The sequence below is a fragment of the Brachionichthys hirsutus genome, chromosome 11 (assembly GCF_040956055.1).
Source record: "Brachionichthys hirsutus isolate HB-005 chromosome 11, CSIRO-AGI_Bhir_v1, whole genome shotgun sequence".
Lineage (NCBI taxonomy): Eukaryota > Metazoa > Chordata > Actinopteri > Lophiiformes > Brachionichthyidae > Brachionichthys > Brachionichthys hirsutus.
In genome coordinates, this window is record NC_090907.1 from 1,887,054 (window position 1) to 1,903,283 (window position 16,230).

Genomic DNA, 16,230 nt, shown 5'->3' on the forward strand with positions numbered 1-16,230 from the left:
CGGAGGGAATTCATCTTTCCACGAGGCGGTGACCTTCTATTGTCCTTTAGGGAGGAAGACGATGGCTCTGAACCTGCTGTGAATGTTCGCAGGACAAAATATGCAGTTTTATTCTCACTGTGAAACATCTACGTAGCCAGATGCACGTTAATCCTCTCAGGATTACGAGATCCCGGATTTCCGTGAGCTCAAGAAAGGATGAAAAAGCCTTTTGAAGTCATTGCGAGCTCCGCGACGCAGCTGCACCCTGCGACCCTGAAACTGAAACATAACGCACTGATGCAGGTGATCGTTGTTTTAAACTGCCTCCAGGTGAACCGGGAAGCCATCTGCCAGTCAGTCTGGGTTTACATGGAGAAGGTTGTCAAGCTGAGAAGGGAATAGATTCGGCTGCAGCCTTCAGAGATCTCTATTTATAGGCTGTCATCAAGATGCAAGTCCCTCTGCTGCTCCTGCAGGGCGTGCTGATGCGTTACATTAGATCCACACAAGTTTCAGACCAGGCTTTATTTATTCAATGCACGTGGATACAGGTGGACATAATCATGCAGGTAAGAAAAGAAATGTCTCCCATTGAAGCGTTCTGCTCAGGATGGAGAGGTGCAGATTTTTGCTTTATTTACCTGCACAAATGGGAATATCTTTGTAAGTATGAGGCTGAAGAACGTAGAAAAAGGGTCTGAAGCAAACACCAGCTGGACTTCATGACAAACGGAGGAGGACAGAAACACGGTTTATTTTTAACGATACACAAGTCCAAAAATAAATAGTAGTTAGAATAGAATCATGAAGTCGTATGATAATCAGGCTATTGCACCCCCCCCCCCCCCAAATTGCATCACAGTTCATGGAGTCCAACAGGTATGAATTTGTTCACATGCTAACGTCACGCCGTCTTCGTTCTGCCGGCGCTCACTAGGACTTCTCGTCACGGTTCTTCTTCTTCTGGAACTTCCTGAACTGGGACTGGATGGCGACCGCCGCCTTTTCAGTCTCGGGGTCTCCCATGTCGATGTCAAAGTCCTCCGGGACGTCCGTCTTGGACGCATCTGGAAGGACAGGAAATGAAGAGCGTGAAGGAGGTTTGGGTGAGTCTTTGGACGACATCAGAAAGCAGGAGGTGCGTGATGTCGTCATGACGATGGATGGATGGAACCTCTGGTCTTTTACAGATGAGCAAATGAATTTGAATTTTTTTTATTTTATTAATCTACATAATCTCAGCTCAATTTTTATTTTTACTTTGATTAATCTATAAGTCTCCCTCATTATATTAGTAAGATAATTCCTGCAGAGGAGCATCAGCAGCTGATTCTCGGGTGAAAGGTCATGAATCGACCCTCCTCTCCGGAGGCGCAGTCGTTGTTGACCAAGAGAACGCGACTGTAATCCCAGTAAAATAACTGAGCTGGTTTCAGAAACATTAGAAAGAATCACAGCGTCTTTATTTCCGGCTCAATGAGCCCATAAAGTATAAAGACGTTGGCCTATAAAAGTCTTCTGAACCAATTAAATAAAGGCATTTAGCCATGTGATTCCTCATCAGCCTGGCGATTACCACGGCAACCAACCTGTTGTAGAATACAGTCAAGCATAACAATAATGGATTGCATTTTAAGCATTTATAGACCGATCAAGTGTTGGCAGCTTTAATCCAGCAGTAACTAATTCAGGATGGGGTTCGCTCGAGTTTAATCAGAGATAGAGCGAGGCAGAGATAGAAGGAGAGAGAGAGAGAGGCTGTTCGGATTGTGCAGCTAATCCTCGGGCCAGAGTTTGAGCACCACTGTCTGCCCATCGAGGGAGGACACGCTAACTGCCACGTCAAGCCGTGCTCCCAATCCTGCATTCATTGATATTGAATTTTCCAACGCTCCGATGCCTGCATCAACAGTTATTGATCCGTCCGCCATGCCAGGGACGGACGTGTTGTACCGCAAGGGTGCTAAGGTGTGTGAATGGTGCCGCCTTCAGGCACTGACGGGAACGTTCCCCTTGTTTTAAAGGAGTCAGCGGTGAAGGAGGCGGGACGGTAAGTATTCCTGTGTCCATCATTCTTTTATTTGTCAGCACCGACACGAACGGGTTCGACCGGCATGCCAGATCCTCCCAGGAAGGTCCGATGGCGTCGTGCAACCTCATCACCGGTTCCCCTGCAGAAACCTCACGCGTTTCACCACTTTACATTGTCCATTGTCCTCAGAATTCGCTTTCTGCTGAAGACGTCTCAAAATGTTCTGAAAGGATTCTAATACATATCCTCAAGGATTTTTGAGGCGGACTAAAATATACTAAACTGAAATAACTAGAAAGGCTTCTTTAAAGTCCCTGAAACGTTCAAGCTTTTGTTGATGTTTGGTCAGGAAAATCTCCTGATTGCTAAAGTTTGAATGAAAGACGGGGGTTTGTTCCTTTTTAACTGATCTAAGTTATCAGGCTGGCGTCTCAGTCGGGGAGTAACCCGCCAGCTGTCACCCGTAACTTCGGATAAGCCGTTACGGTTGCGACGTGCATGGTTTTCTAGTTCTTCGGAGAGGAAGTGTCTTTTTGGGTATTAAAAGTCTTCCAGAGGAAAAGCGCCGTTTCAACAAATTCACTTACAAATCTAAGAGAATAAGACAAAATCACTCGCCTCATAATTGACTACAGTAGAGCTAATCAAGCGCTGTGTTGGAAATGGGTCATATTCCCTATTAGGGATTGTTGCATGCTAATTATAGAAGGATTGCTTTGATCTGAAAGGTGAGGCAATTTGAAATTACCCCTGCATCTGGAATGAGAGGGGTGGGGGGGGGGGGCTGTTGGAGGAGCAGATTCCACATTGTTCTTAAATTTTATTCTCGGATTAACATAAATCAATTGATCACATATCAGATTCCTGTATGAATGAGCAGATACCAAGAACAATCTGGAAGCTTTTGCTGCTGATCCAGATCACCGTGTGGACGGTGTAGATCCAGGTAGGAGGGGAACGAGCTGCACTTTAATAAATGACACAATGCAAATGTTTTTGTGCACAATCACCCAAACTGCAAACGTCCGTTGTTCTGGGCGGAGGCAGCGTTTCTCCTCCGCTGCTCCTCAGCCTCTCATTGGGAGCACCTGCCTTCATTTTCACCCTCCTGTGCTCGTTAGCCAGGCCGCTCCATAAAAGGAGGAGCTTTCAGCGCCTTCAGTCGGCGCCTCTGTGTTTGAGTGCTGACGATATTTCAAGATTAAAGATTCTGCTCAAGCCAGTACAGGGATTACACCGTTTAGAGAACTTTTATTATGAAACTCTAATAATAAATATCTGCATCATGTGCTTCACCGCTCCAAAGATTTGTGAAAATCACTTTATGAGTTTGAGAAAATGATGAGATGTATAAAAGCGTAAACGTTTGGTGGGTTCTTTCCTGGCCTGCGCCCTTCCATTAAATTTAAATGCAGCCAGAAAACAAAATATAACTTCCTGTGTTGAGGTAATAAAGAAAAGTGAGAAGCCATAAGCTCCATGGCAACGCCGACCGTGGTCTTGCTCTTAAGGCATTTTACTTAAGACGTTTTACCTTAAACTCCTCCTTTCTGCATCTTTACCTGATCAGGTAAACGGCCTTCCTGTGTCCCTCAGGTGAGACACAGGTGGTCAGTGGCCTCCGAGCAATTAAGATGTCAGACGGGTTTATTTGAAAGCTTTTGTCATCACATAAAGTTCAGACTTTCCTCGCTCCTTTAACACATTTCTGCATTTCGTCACCGTTAAAAGTATCCGAGACTTCTGAAAGGATGTTCAAACTAAATAGAATAACCATGTGATTGCAAACCAGGGGTGACCATGGTTACCACTGGAAATAATCTGTGTTTTCCAGGGGAAAAAATCCCCTGTATTTTAACGAAGGGGCATTTAAAAAATATTGGAGCTTTCTAAACTACGAAAACCTTGTTCTTTTGTGTTTCCAGCTCAAACTGGGATCTGAAGGTCATCGGTTCCAATCCCAGCCCCTGCAGTCCACATGTTGAAGTGTCCTTGCTCGTTTTAGTCCCGGTGCTGAGTCAGGGCGACGCATCAAATCACGACACGATTTAGAGCATGTGAAATCAGGAAGCGTTTGGATCTCACCGAGGCCTGCGTGAGCTTCGCCGCTCTCGGCTTAATGGCAGAAAGCTCTGCAATAAACATGATTTGTAAAGCACTAGCTGCTCGGAGCTCAAGTTAATTTCCCCCGGGGCGGACCGGATGCCGGCCGTCCATCTCTGTTCAGCGCGCCGGTCACCGGAGAGCGGGATTTACACAAGCTGACGGTCATCTCGCCGTTCTGTCTCCTGGTGACTGTATCATTTTGCACAGCTGAGTCAGGACATAAAAGCCACCGGCTTTAATGTCAGAGATTTATACCACGTCTGTAAAGTTGTACAGGATATAACCCCAGTCAGCAAACGGGTAAGGTAAAAGGACGCATGTTAAAAATGGGATGTTTGTACTTTATAGTTCACTCAATGACGTGTGCGTGGTGCTGCTGTCAATCATGGGATGCGAACCTTTTAAAGCTCATCTTTAGTCTAAGAAAAACCATTTACTGAAATACACTGATCCCTTTCACCCTGTCAATCATTTCCTGCCTCTTTCCCGACTCCTGCGACAGGAGAGTGACGTTGTTGATTTTCTTCCTTGCTTTGCTTCTGTAAAGTTCCCTCCTGGTCCTATTTCAGGATGATCTTATCTTATTTTGAAAGGTTTAAGATGCTTATAGTTTTGCAAAAATGTAAAATGTAACATGTGATATGTTTTTTCTTCACCTTGTGCCGCAGAAGTCTTCTTGTTGCCAGCCATTGCTCCAGATCCTTGTCTCTGCAAAACAGAATCAAAATTTCCATTCACATTGACTGAAATTAGATTTTTATGTACTCGTACAGCCACACTGGTCATTAGATTCTTGCATGCTAATGCAGGAACATTTATTTAAAGGTCACAGCGACTTCGTTAACGTACAGTACGTGCGATTTCGTTAAGTTCGACAGTTTGTTTCCTTTCGTCAAGATTGACAGAAGGAAATCTAAAAGCCGACACGGATAATAAAGCCTCCGCCCCGTCGCCGAGGGCATTGAAGCGCCGAGAGGTAAAATAGACATCGCATCCGAGGAGAAGGGGCGTGGCATCCCATCAGAATGAGCAGATTAGTGTAGGCTATTATTAGAAACGTATCATAGTCCTCTTTTGAAGACGCAGTGGAGCAAGAGAGAGGGAGAGAGGGGATCAGACCAGAGAAGGTATAGATGGAAAGATGAAGGATGGATAGAGGACCTTCATGGGACCTGCTACCTGCTCCCTCACTGGGGACAGGTCGCAGGAAAAAGGAAAACGGTGTGGCTTCATATGTTTATGGTCTGTGCTCCGAGCTAAGCTCAGCTCTGAGCTGTAGCTTCATATTTACCGACGTTCTCATTAAACATGCATATTTCCCGATTAGCCTGTGCAAATGAATTCAGCGTTAGCCATCCGTGTGATGATTGATGTCCTCAGGATTGCGTTTGAGGCTGCCTTGGTGGCCCATTTATCTTCACAGCCACAACCGAAGAGGCAGAAGTCTTCCAGAGACCAGGAATGTCCCATAAATCTAAAGGTGGACACTGCTGAGGGAATGCTGAGTCATCGAATCTGTTCAAGGTGGATGAGTTGAAACTGATGTCTGTAATATTCAAATTAGGGGGAGGGGTCAACGAGTTTGAACCCGGTCGTGTTTTGTTTGTGGAGGAAAAAGTGAGTTTATTGCCGGTTACTCTACTTAACAATTTACATTTCATTGCCAGCTGGCAGACAGATTGTCAGATTGTGTTGTCATAAGTAGCGTCTGGCTGTGATGAAGTGAAGAGGAGTGGGATGAGGAGGAGAACACATAATCAATACCCTCTTGTGCGGTGAAGATGCACGGGAAGATTAATGTCGTGACTTTACTCGAATGGCTGCCGCCTCTAGTCTGAAGAAAAACCAAACAGTTGAGACTGTAGGAGTCGAGCTTCCAAATAAATATCTCGAGGCTGGCCACGACAAAAACCGGAACCAAGAAACAGCACGAGTTAAGAGATACTTCATTCTGATTGGTGGCAGACGCCGATCAATTATCTCCAGATAGTGTTTTACATGAATGCTCCTGCTGCCCTTCAGTGTTTCATCCTCACCACCAGGTGGCGACAGCATCAAGCTGCAAGTGGGCTACACTAGGAACATAATGAGGCTTTGTGGACGACGACATAATATCCTCTCATATCCGATTCGTTATTCAGCTACATGGAAAAACTGTTCATTTAGTTTCTAAAAATTAAATGGTGCATAAATCTCAAGTTTATTCAGCATTTGTTCAAAGTCTCCTTCCTTCCCATTTGCTTTGCATCAAAGCCGATGCTAGCAGACGTTAGCTATGGCCCAATCAGGATTTTTAAAAGAACCAATATGCGTAATATTGATTCTTGTCAATGTTTGAGAAACCTGGAAGACGAGTGATATAAATAAAATATGTGCGTCCTATGGATTCCTGTTTCTGTCAAACATTGAACAATTCAGAGTGAGGGCACTGGGGAGTTGGCATGGCAACAAAACCGGTCGAAGGAAACGCTTTCATTTAGGGAGTGTGATCCGGCCGCCTCCCGGGCGATTTAGCTTCGGCTACGTTCACCGCAACCTTTCCACAGCTATTCCCCGACTCATTCAAAGGTTGTCCAGTCGGTCACATCAGGACCGACTGACATGCTTTAAGAATAGCAGAGGAGTCAAGAAAGCATTGCAATGCTTTCAATGAATTTCAAACAGCATGAGCTGTGCTTTGATGCTGCGGAGAGGGGCAGGCGTTGGTTGGTTGGTTGGTTGGTTTGGAGCTCAGACGAACACGTATGTGCATCTTTGAAATAAACACCTTCGGTGCGATTCAAAATTTAGTTGAAAGAAAAAAAACTTCCTAAACGTTAGCTAGCGGGTTACATTCAGCTGTCAGGCTAGTCAGAAGCGTAGCCAACCTGCTCCGCCTTTGCATTTGTATCAGGAAACATTTTCTATTGACCCCTGCAGCTACGAATGCGTGTCAGAGAGCCATAGTAAAAGCACAGTTCTGTTCTTCTCGTCATTACTCCAAAGTCAAAAGAGAAAAGTCTCTTTGAACTTAGAGTATCCTAGTTCATCCGTCTCAGATGAACCAGTGTCGGCGGTCCGGCGGGTGCTCCTTCAACATGTATGTGCCTGCCAGACAAAAGTCCCTGCAGGTAAAACTTTACTCGTCTTTGCTTTAGGAGAGCTAACATTGATGTAGTACTGCAGCACCGAGGTAAAAAAAAGTACTGAATATTGCAGTACGGCTGTAGGCGATCGCGCCTAACCCCAAATAACACTCCAATACCTCAATACATTCAGTTTAATATTCAAAACAAAGAGGGGACAGATTCTCAGAATGTAAAAATCACATTAATAAATAATAATAAATAATCGCTAAACGCAGATTTCAGCTGAAGACATTTCCACCATTAGGAGGCAGCCTAACGGAGGACAAGCAGCATTTGTGGTCTTTAGTCTTTACTATGGGTGGACAACGAGAAGGGAATGAAAGTTAACATGACACCGGTGCTCTGACAGTTATAATCTCTCCTGGGGCGGTATTACACTCCGAACGGACTCCGCAGGCTTTCACAGGTCGGAGCGTGGCTTAAATACGAAATGCTCTCAGCTCGGAGCGGGGGTGGTGATGAGGAACTGCAATGCTCCCCGGGGGGGGACCATTACTGCTGAGCCGCTGCGGGCTGGAGTCAAGTGTAAATTGCAATAGCAGCAGGCCGATGAGTGCGGCCCATCTACACACAGACGGGAACACACAACGCTGGCGAAGGGATCGCTGCCCCCCGAGGACACATCCAGGACGAGGACAAAGAGGAGAAACCAATCACGCAATAACTACATGATGTTGATGAGGAAGACGAGCGGAGACACACACACACACACTGGTTTGATGTGTGTTTTTGTGTGCCTTTAGGAAACACACGCGGCCAGTCAAGCAGAATAACATTAGAATCAGTGTGCATGAAATGTAAATACGTTTTTATCGCGAGCAGAAGGAGAAGAAGAAGAGACGTGTGAGAAGGCTTTTCAAAACACTTCTGCTGAGTGAAGCTTTTATTTGTGTCTCCAAATTCATTTATTCAACTCCAGAACAGGATGATGGAGGGAAGCTCTCTTTAATATGTATGTAAATATGAGTGTTTTTACACAGACATTCATAATGCATTAAACAATAACTTTCTTCCATTTTCTATAACTGCTGATGCAGCTTATTAGCCAGCTTAAAAAGGAGATGGTGTCAAATTCTGTGACCGGCTCGACCCGACTCGGGCTTTGGTATCAGGAACTTTTCCAGGGGGTTCTTTTCCCTTTGAGGATTAGTGCTACTGGTCGCCATAGCAACACCACGGCGTGATGTTCAGTGCAACAAACCTTTACAACTGGATTCACGTTGATGTCATTACTAGTTTAGAAGTTCCTGAAAATTCCATCAAGATCCGTCTGTAACTGTTTGAGTTATGTTTCTAGCAGACAGACAGACAGACAGACGAGCGGCAGCCTCCCTGGCGGAGGTAATAATCATGTTGACTGGATGTCTCGGTCGCACTCGCAGCGCATCAACACACGCAGGGCCGGAGACGCTTCCAGTGACAGCGCTGACGTCTTCCTGTCAGTCAGGGCGGCTTGTAACGCCGCTGCTCGGCAGGAAGTCTGCACAGCGCACCACAAACCCGGGTTGCTTCTGATCCGCTAACCTCACCCTCCTCCTTCCTCTTCAGAAAGTGTGTGTGTGTGTGTGTGTGTTTGAGACGCACACCATCACACATCCACTAGCAGTTACATAAACCCTACTGCCATGCAGGCCACAGGGCATCCTGAAACACCGCCAACTCAGTGCTGGGTCAGAGACACCCAGCTGCAGACTTTTTTTTTGGGGGGGGGGTTGTTCTTTGTTGGGCCCGCAAGTTCACATCTGCTGGAATGGGACGTCATCGACTAAAACGTTTTATGCAGGTTTACAATCCTGCAGCTTCCGGCGGCGAGTGAACGAGACAACAGGCGAACAGCCGCGACCGCCGTCAAAGCAAACCGCGAGGCGAAGAAACATCGGCGGCAGCCGGGACTCGGGAGAATCGAACACGCGGACGTAAATGATCTCCCGCGCTCACGCCATCTGCTTTCATATTAACTCCACAGCAGCGACAGATACGCAACCGCCTCCGATACACATGGCTGCAGCCACCTTCCGCCCACGTGATGTGAGAGTGTGAGACATGTTGTTGCTTTCTCTTCCTCTCTATTTCTCTGAGGCTGAAGTAGAGGAAGAGGAGGAGGAGGAGGAGGAGGAGAAAAGCAGGCCAGCTGTCAGGCAACCAAGCATCCATTCCCGGAAAAGCTGTGATCAAACCACTCACAACTTCTCTTTTATTAGAAGCCATATTTGCAATACAGCATTCAGACTCCTCACTCAATCTGGTCCAGGACAAGACGAGACGTAGGATTCACGCCGCAGAGGAGCCTGAAATAAAAAACAAATGGCCGCTCGGACTAAAGCTCATTTGTTTCCATCTGCAGCTGGTGCTGTAAATACTCTGATTCACTGGAATTGCCGCTGAGAAAACAAATTAGGAGAGGAAAGAGGAAGAAACACATTTCAGCTCCTCTTCAAACGATCCTTTCAAACTCCCGTCGGTTGCACAACTATATGAGCCTTGAAATTGGCGAGATTAAATTCTTCAGCGTTTCTTTCACTTTTTTTTTTTTGCGTGTCAACCAATCTTTGGAGAGTCGTTTCTTCGATTTGGGATCGCCACGGCAACAAGGGAGCGACAAAGTACCCGGCAGGTCAGTAAATAGAGGAGGGGGGTTCCCTGTGATCAGCGAAGGGCTTCGGTTCAATCAGCCAGCTGATTTATGGTACTTCTTCTGCAACAGATTTAATCACACTTAGTTATTAGTTCCTGTAATAACAGAGCCATAAGCATGGCCGGCGTAAAGCGATGATTGACGTTTTGGCTCCCGCTGCTTCCTCTGGCTCAGCAGCACCGGCCATTTCGGACACAAGCGCCAAGACCCAGAGGGACTTGTCTGGAGGCCGGCCCTCTCATTGGGGATAAGTCCGCCACCCAGCGGCCATCGGCTGCGAGAGAGCGGTCCACAGGAGAGCGCCCACATACGTAACAAAGCGACCTAGATAGCGCTCCAAGTCTGCTTTTGTGGGGCAAGCAGCAGGAGAGTAGCTTCGTAAATGAAGGTGTTCAAATGAAACCCCCTGTGATTAGACACGATGACGCTGCTTCGTGATCGTTGGATAGAAACATCTCATAGCAAACGTCGAAGAAGGAGATGAGCTCATCTCGTTGTTTGGGTGTGAAAAGATTCTCCTCTCATAATCTAAAGTAGCTTAGCAACTACAATCAACAATAAAATAGTGGACAGAACATTAGGGGTGAAGAACATTTTCATCTGTTCATTTGCTTCATGGGTTATTCTGGTTCCCTGCCATGTTCAGTGGCCATTAAGAATTTAAAAAAGCAGAAGTAGGCCGCAGACAATTCAAGCAGAAAGAGCATGAGGCCAATCCGCCTCTGTTATTATTATATAGTCTAGTCTTGCGTCTTATGATTGCCTGTAGTTCTGAGGCGCCATTTCAAAAAGCACGCTCTTCAAAAGCTGCAGCTCATTTCTAATGGCATCTGCAGAGGGGCGTGTCTATCTGTGTAGGCGAGCGTTAGTGGCGATCCCGTCGCAGCAAGGCATTGAGACTTCCTGGAGAATCTATCAGGGAACGTTATCCATGTTCTAATTTTGCATTGTTTACTGTTGCTGCCGGTTGTGCTTCAATGTTTCGTAAAATTCCACCCTTGGCTGTGACATCCCGGAGAACGAACAACAGCGTGAGGACCCACGGGGCATTCGGCAGGCAAGCCAGGCCCAAATCAATTAGCTGTTGATTTGCAATAAACGATCACTGCCCGCTCATGTTTCATGTCCGCTTGTACCTCGGAGCCGAAAGCACAGGATTCCTTTGATGAAACTGTCGTATTGCAGTGAGGGCGTCGACAGAGCACAGCGAGACACACCTGCCATTCATTCCGGCTCGTTACCGCCCTGCTGATGCTCCGGCGCCAGATTATGCCTTCGTCTCATCATCCTCCCTCTTTGTTTACGTCGCTATTCTATTTGTTCCTGATTGTTGTTCTGAACTCACTTCAGGAAGTAAACAGTTGAACTTTCTCTGAGCCTCCGTCTGTGCATTCTGGGGTCCGCCAGCTGTTTCGTGCTGCTCATAGATCACCCCCCCCCGAGAGAAATGTATTAAAATCAGCTCTAGTTGTTTTCAGTCAAGTGTTACAAAACAGTGGCATGCCTTCCCATCCAAATTGATGGAAAACAATTCTCGCAATCCAATAAAGATGAACGATCCCACTCCTTATGTTGTTATGACCACTCAACTTTGGTAAAACACAAATTCCATTAGCCTTGCATGGGGAACTATTATTAGACTTCCTAAAATGACAGGTTCGGTCTGAAAACTTGTTCAGGGTTCATCGGTTTTCCTGGTTGGTAAAACTCAGCAGCTGTTCTCCGCTCAAACTGTCAGGTCGTGGTCGTCAACTCATCCCAAAACAGAGGAGCAAACTGTCATCTTGGCTTAAACCTCATCACAATGAGAAAATCTCAACTGAACTCGACATTGAAAACAGTTCCTGCTCAGAAGCTCGAGTTTCGTCTCGGACCCGGCGATTATTAGACACTCCTGTGCCTCGTTTTCCCGTTTACCCGGATATTTAACCAGGGACCCTGCAGCTACAAACCAGCTTCTATAACCTCTTTTTTGATTGGCCTGCTGACCCCTGCAGTCCCACAAGTGATATGTTCAGCTTCGAACCAGCAGAGCGTGGCGCCGGAATGATTTTGTGGGAGGGAATTTTGCAGTATGCGGCAGTAATGTAATGTCGCTCTGCTAATTCAGCCATTCCCCTCCCGCTCGTAACTCCTAAGGTGAATGATTCAAACGCACACATGGCGCACGATTGCTGCAATGTGTGACTTACACCAACCCGCGCACACGGACGACCACGACGACGCACATTAACACGTTTTACGGTTGTCAAAATGTTCCTTTCACGTCTCGATCTGTCGCGTTACGATTTGAATGATGATTTAAAATGTTAATTACCTAGAATGTTTGCAGTTTTTACGTTTATTTACATTTTGTGTGCGTAGTTTATTCTGATAGGAACTCATCCGTCACCAAGGAGAAGAGAAGGGTTCAGTAAACGCCAATGCAGCATCCTTAATAAAGATCCGAATGTATTTTATTCATTCCCGTGAATCCATCAGGACGAGCAGGCGAGGCTCGTCAGGCCTGTGTACACAGCTGGGAAATGTATAACTGCATAATGAGGCAACAGCCGCACATGTTTTCATCTCATTCCCTTAACCACCCAGCGCGTAATAGTTCCACTCCGCGTTCAGCACTGATCCGAGTGATTTGTGACACCGAGTAAATTCCCCTTCATATCTTCTTTGCAGCTGATACAGAACGCTCTGGTTGACGGCGTTTTTTTTTTTTCCTTTCATTGGACTCAAAGGGGAGACTCAACCCGAAGAGAGTCAACGCGAAGATAATGGAAACTCTAATTAGACGAGGTTGACGATGCGATTTCCAAATGATGGATTCGGTTTGATTTATTTGCTTTACCCTGCAAAAATAAGTGAAGCTATAGAAAAATCCCACGTGCTGCATGTTTTCTCACTATGAAAATTTAAAAGCATGCTTTTATGTGACTCCTCTTTATGTTCTCTGGATGGATTTAATTGAACCTTTGTCGAAATGAGATTTCGGGGTTATAGGTGCAGGTACGCCGCGTCCGTCGCATCGAGCCGGTTTGTGATTTCTAACTTCTTGCATCTAAAGGATCGATCACCTTGACCTCCCGACTTAAACTGGATGGAGGACAGACGCTTGATATTCAGATGGAAGTTTAAAAAAAAAAAACGACGCCTGCTCTTCGCCTCTCCGTTAAGTGCTGCGTAAAATGAATCGCTTTGCTTGGCAAGCAAAAGATCTTGTACAACTAAATCCGTTCAGAGTCGCCTGATTTGTGCTGACTGCTAATGTGATGACCTCGGATTTACTCCCAGTGTGGAGTCATTTCAGTCCAAGTACTTGGAGAAATACCGACGTGTGCTTAAAGTGGATTAAACGGCTTTTCTGTCCATCTGATGTTGAAGAAAGCTCAATCCAAAAAGTTGGTGGATTTCTCACTGCCGTCAGAATGTTCCTTCATCGAACACAAAAGGAGCTTGTGTTTGCTTAATGATACGACAGCCAATCAAAGACGAGTCTACGTTAATTGCTAATGAAGCTATTTAGCCTTTCTGTCCATTCCCAGATGGGGGGGAACACTCCTTTAATGATCTGGTAGGCCATACAAATTCACAGTGAGTCTGTTCAAATGCAGAAACGCACAAGTTTTCTGTACGTTCTAATAAACACACGCACCACATCTGTGCTGAACATTAAGCTACAGCGGCTAATTAGCAAAGAGCATAAAATAAATGGGACTTGCAAAAGTACGAAACATAAAAAATATACATTTGAGTCAGCTTTGGCACGTCTTCAAAGATTCTCTTCATGTCTATAACTCTTCACGGTGCTAAGCTACCTATAGCCTACAGAAACATCTGCCAACGATGGGCAGCTGATGGTTATGTTTAATAATAGCACGAGAGCAGCTTTAACTATGCTGTGAATGCTGGGAAAAATATATATTAATGTCCGAGTCAGCCATGTTCCACCGTCTGGAGCGCCGTGCAGTTTTGTCCCTCTTGTCAGCTTGTTCATTCGTCTTTGGCGTAAATACTCGAACAGAAGTCAAAGGTTTCTGTTCTTTTGCATTGTCTTTTTGTCTTTTTAAAGCTTTTAGGCTGCAGAGAGACTAGGGGGGGGGGAGAAGGTAATCTGAAATGCATTGGAGCGGTAGAACTGTGTTAAAGTGTTATCTCACAGCATTGCACTTGTTCTGCACAGGTAGGTAGATAAAGGGAGGATGAAGGTGGTGGAGAGGAGGAGTGTGTTGGAGATTGAGGTGAGCCCTGCATTGCTGACCACAGAGAGACTCATCCATCCGGAACGTGCAGCGCCCCCCCGCCCCCCTGCTTCGAATGCAAGAGACCGAACACTTTGAGAACACATTTCTCATCCGCTGCACTTCCTCTCCTCCTAATCCTCACAAACGCCACCGGGGCCACGCTCTCGCCAAGAATCACACTTGTTTTGAATCAACAGCAGACGGCAGCTACTCTCTACTTTGCGCATGAAAATCAAACAAGAGGCTCAGGTGATTTATCTCGCCGCCAGCAAGACGTTTAATTATTCAAAAGATGCTCCCGTTGTGTGCTTCCACCTGAGGCGGCCTGTGAAGTAGGGCCCACATCTGCCACTGGTCCAGACTGGGAACTGTGGAGACTGGACTCGGATGAGGATGCGTCCGTAATACCTGCAAGCAGCTGTAGGAGAGTCTGCATCCAAATGGCTGCGCACGGGCAGATGATGTACATGTACACGCATGATGTAGTTTTATCAGTCTGCTTCCCCTCCTGCTGTGCTAACGGGAAGCAGAGTGCACTCGACATGACTTGCGTTTCTGAGCTGAACTGTGAGGCAAATGAATTCAAGTGTCTCTTTAGGCGTAGCAACAAGCAGAGTCCAGTACAAGAAAGTATTTCATTCTTTATACTTTATGATGTGAGCTTTCGTTCCACAATCTGCTGATGGGTGCAAAGTGTTTTAAAACGTGTGCCAAGTCTGACCGCATCGCTCCACTGACATGCAAGAAAAGAGAAAAAAACAAATAAAAATCAGAAAATAAAAGCAAAAAAACCCATTTTGAATGATCTCTGTCCAGACTGTATTTGAAGGTGATTTTATTTTATTGAACATTTCCCACTATAATAGCTGAACACATTTGGTAATAAACTTTAAAGTTTGTGCAGAGTAAAAAAATATATATTAGTATCCTCTTCAAATGAATATCAACATCTGGGCTGCTCGCAACATCCAGCTGTTTTAGTGCGAGCTGAGAGAAACCAGCAGACGCGTCGTTGCGCGCGTTAATTCTCCAACAGTGAAGTGTCAACCTGAAACACATCTCGGCGTGCTCGCCGTTTGCTTTTACGCTGATCATCCCAACTCATAAGTGGCAAAGTCCAAACTGATCTCTCACGCACGCACCGCTGGCCCAATTACGCGCGGTTCTCGCCACCGTGCGCTGCTCATAGCTGCCGTCAAACCCACGCCATTGAATTCAAATCATGGCCGAACGTGGAGCAGGTTTATCTGTAGTAGATCCACCGTGTTTTCGCTTCGGCGGAGCGCGGAGGGGTATTCCGCGGTACGGCTATTCGCCCGGTGTTCCCTTCACCGACGCGCACGGCATCGCTCGCAATCACACCAGCGCTGGGAACGCTGCATGTCGGATGAGAGCGCTCATCCCTTAAAACAAGATCCACATAGCTCGCCCGGTAGCTCCTCAAACCTGCGCGTTTACGCACGGACCGTGCGTAATCGGGTCTCTGCGGGGTTTTTTTAAAGATGTAATATTCCTACCTCGCTCATGATGGACGACGGCGTCGAGGTTTCTCGTCCAGTCCGTGAAGTGCAGAAAGATAAGTTTCAGCAACAGTGGCTTTCCAAAAGAATGGCCGGCTTGCGGACCGAGGAGCTTTATAAAGTGCGATTCCGAACTCCTCCGGTGTCATCACGTCGCCAGCAAGCCAATAGGAAAGCCGCCGGCCAGCGAGTCTCCGGAGTCGCCACCCAGCTGCTCCAAGGATTCACGCGCCGCCGCGTAAAAGCCATCATGTCATCATGGAACATTTTATAACAGAACACGCACCGCTGATTGTTTTGTTGTTGTGATTTTTTAATCTTCTCTTTTCAAAAACATGAATTCCTTCTTTGCAATGTCTCTTTTCTCCACATAGTTATAGTTATTATATTTTATGATAATTGATATTTGCGCTACAGCCTGAAACGCTAATTAGACTTTCTCCAAACAGAGACAGAGCTCTGCGTTTAAACCTATAAACTCGAGCGTTTGCGTCAAACTAACCTCATCCAGCCTCGTCTTTCCCTCGGTTTCATTCAGCAACATCAATTTCACAAATTGAAATGACCTGATTTCCATTTGTTCTAAATCTAC

General features: G+C 46.1%; 1 protein-coding gene across 1 annotated transcript; it reads right to left on the reverse strand.

The window, feature by feature from the left end:
• Nucleotides 1-915: 915 nt before the first annotated feature.
• Nucleotides 916-15,715, reverse strand: pcp4b (Purkinje cell protein 4b). The gene is made up of 3 exons (XM_068745700.1): nt 15,636-15,715; nt 4,777-4,828; nt 916-1,049 (listed from the first exon to the last, which is right to left on the reverse strand). The coding sequence occupies exons 1-3, from the start codon at nt 15,642-15,644 to the stop codon at nt 916-918; spliced, it is 195 nt and encodes a 64-aa protein (XP_068601801.1). The 5' UTR covers nt 15,645-15,715.
• Between the last annotated feature and the right edge of the window lie 515 nt (nt 15,716-16,230).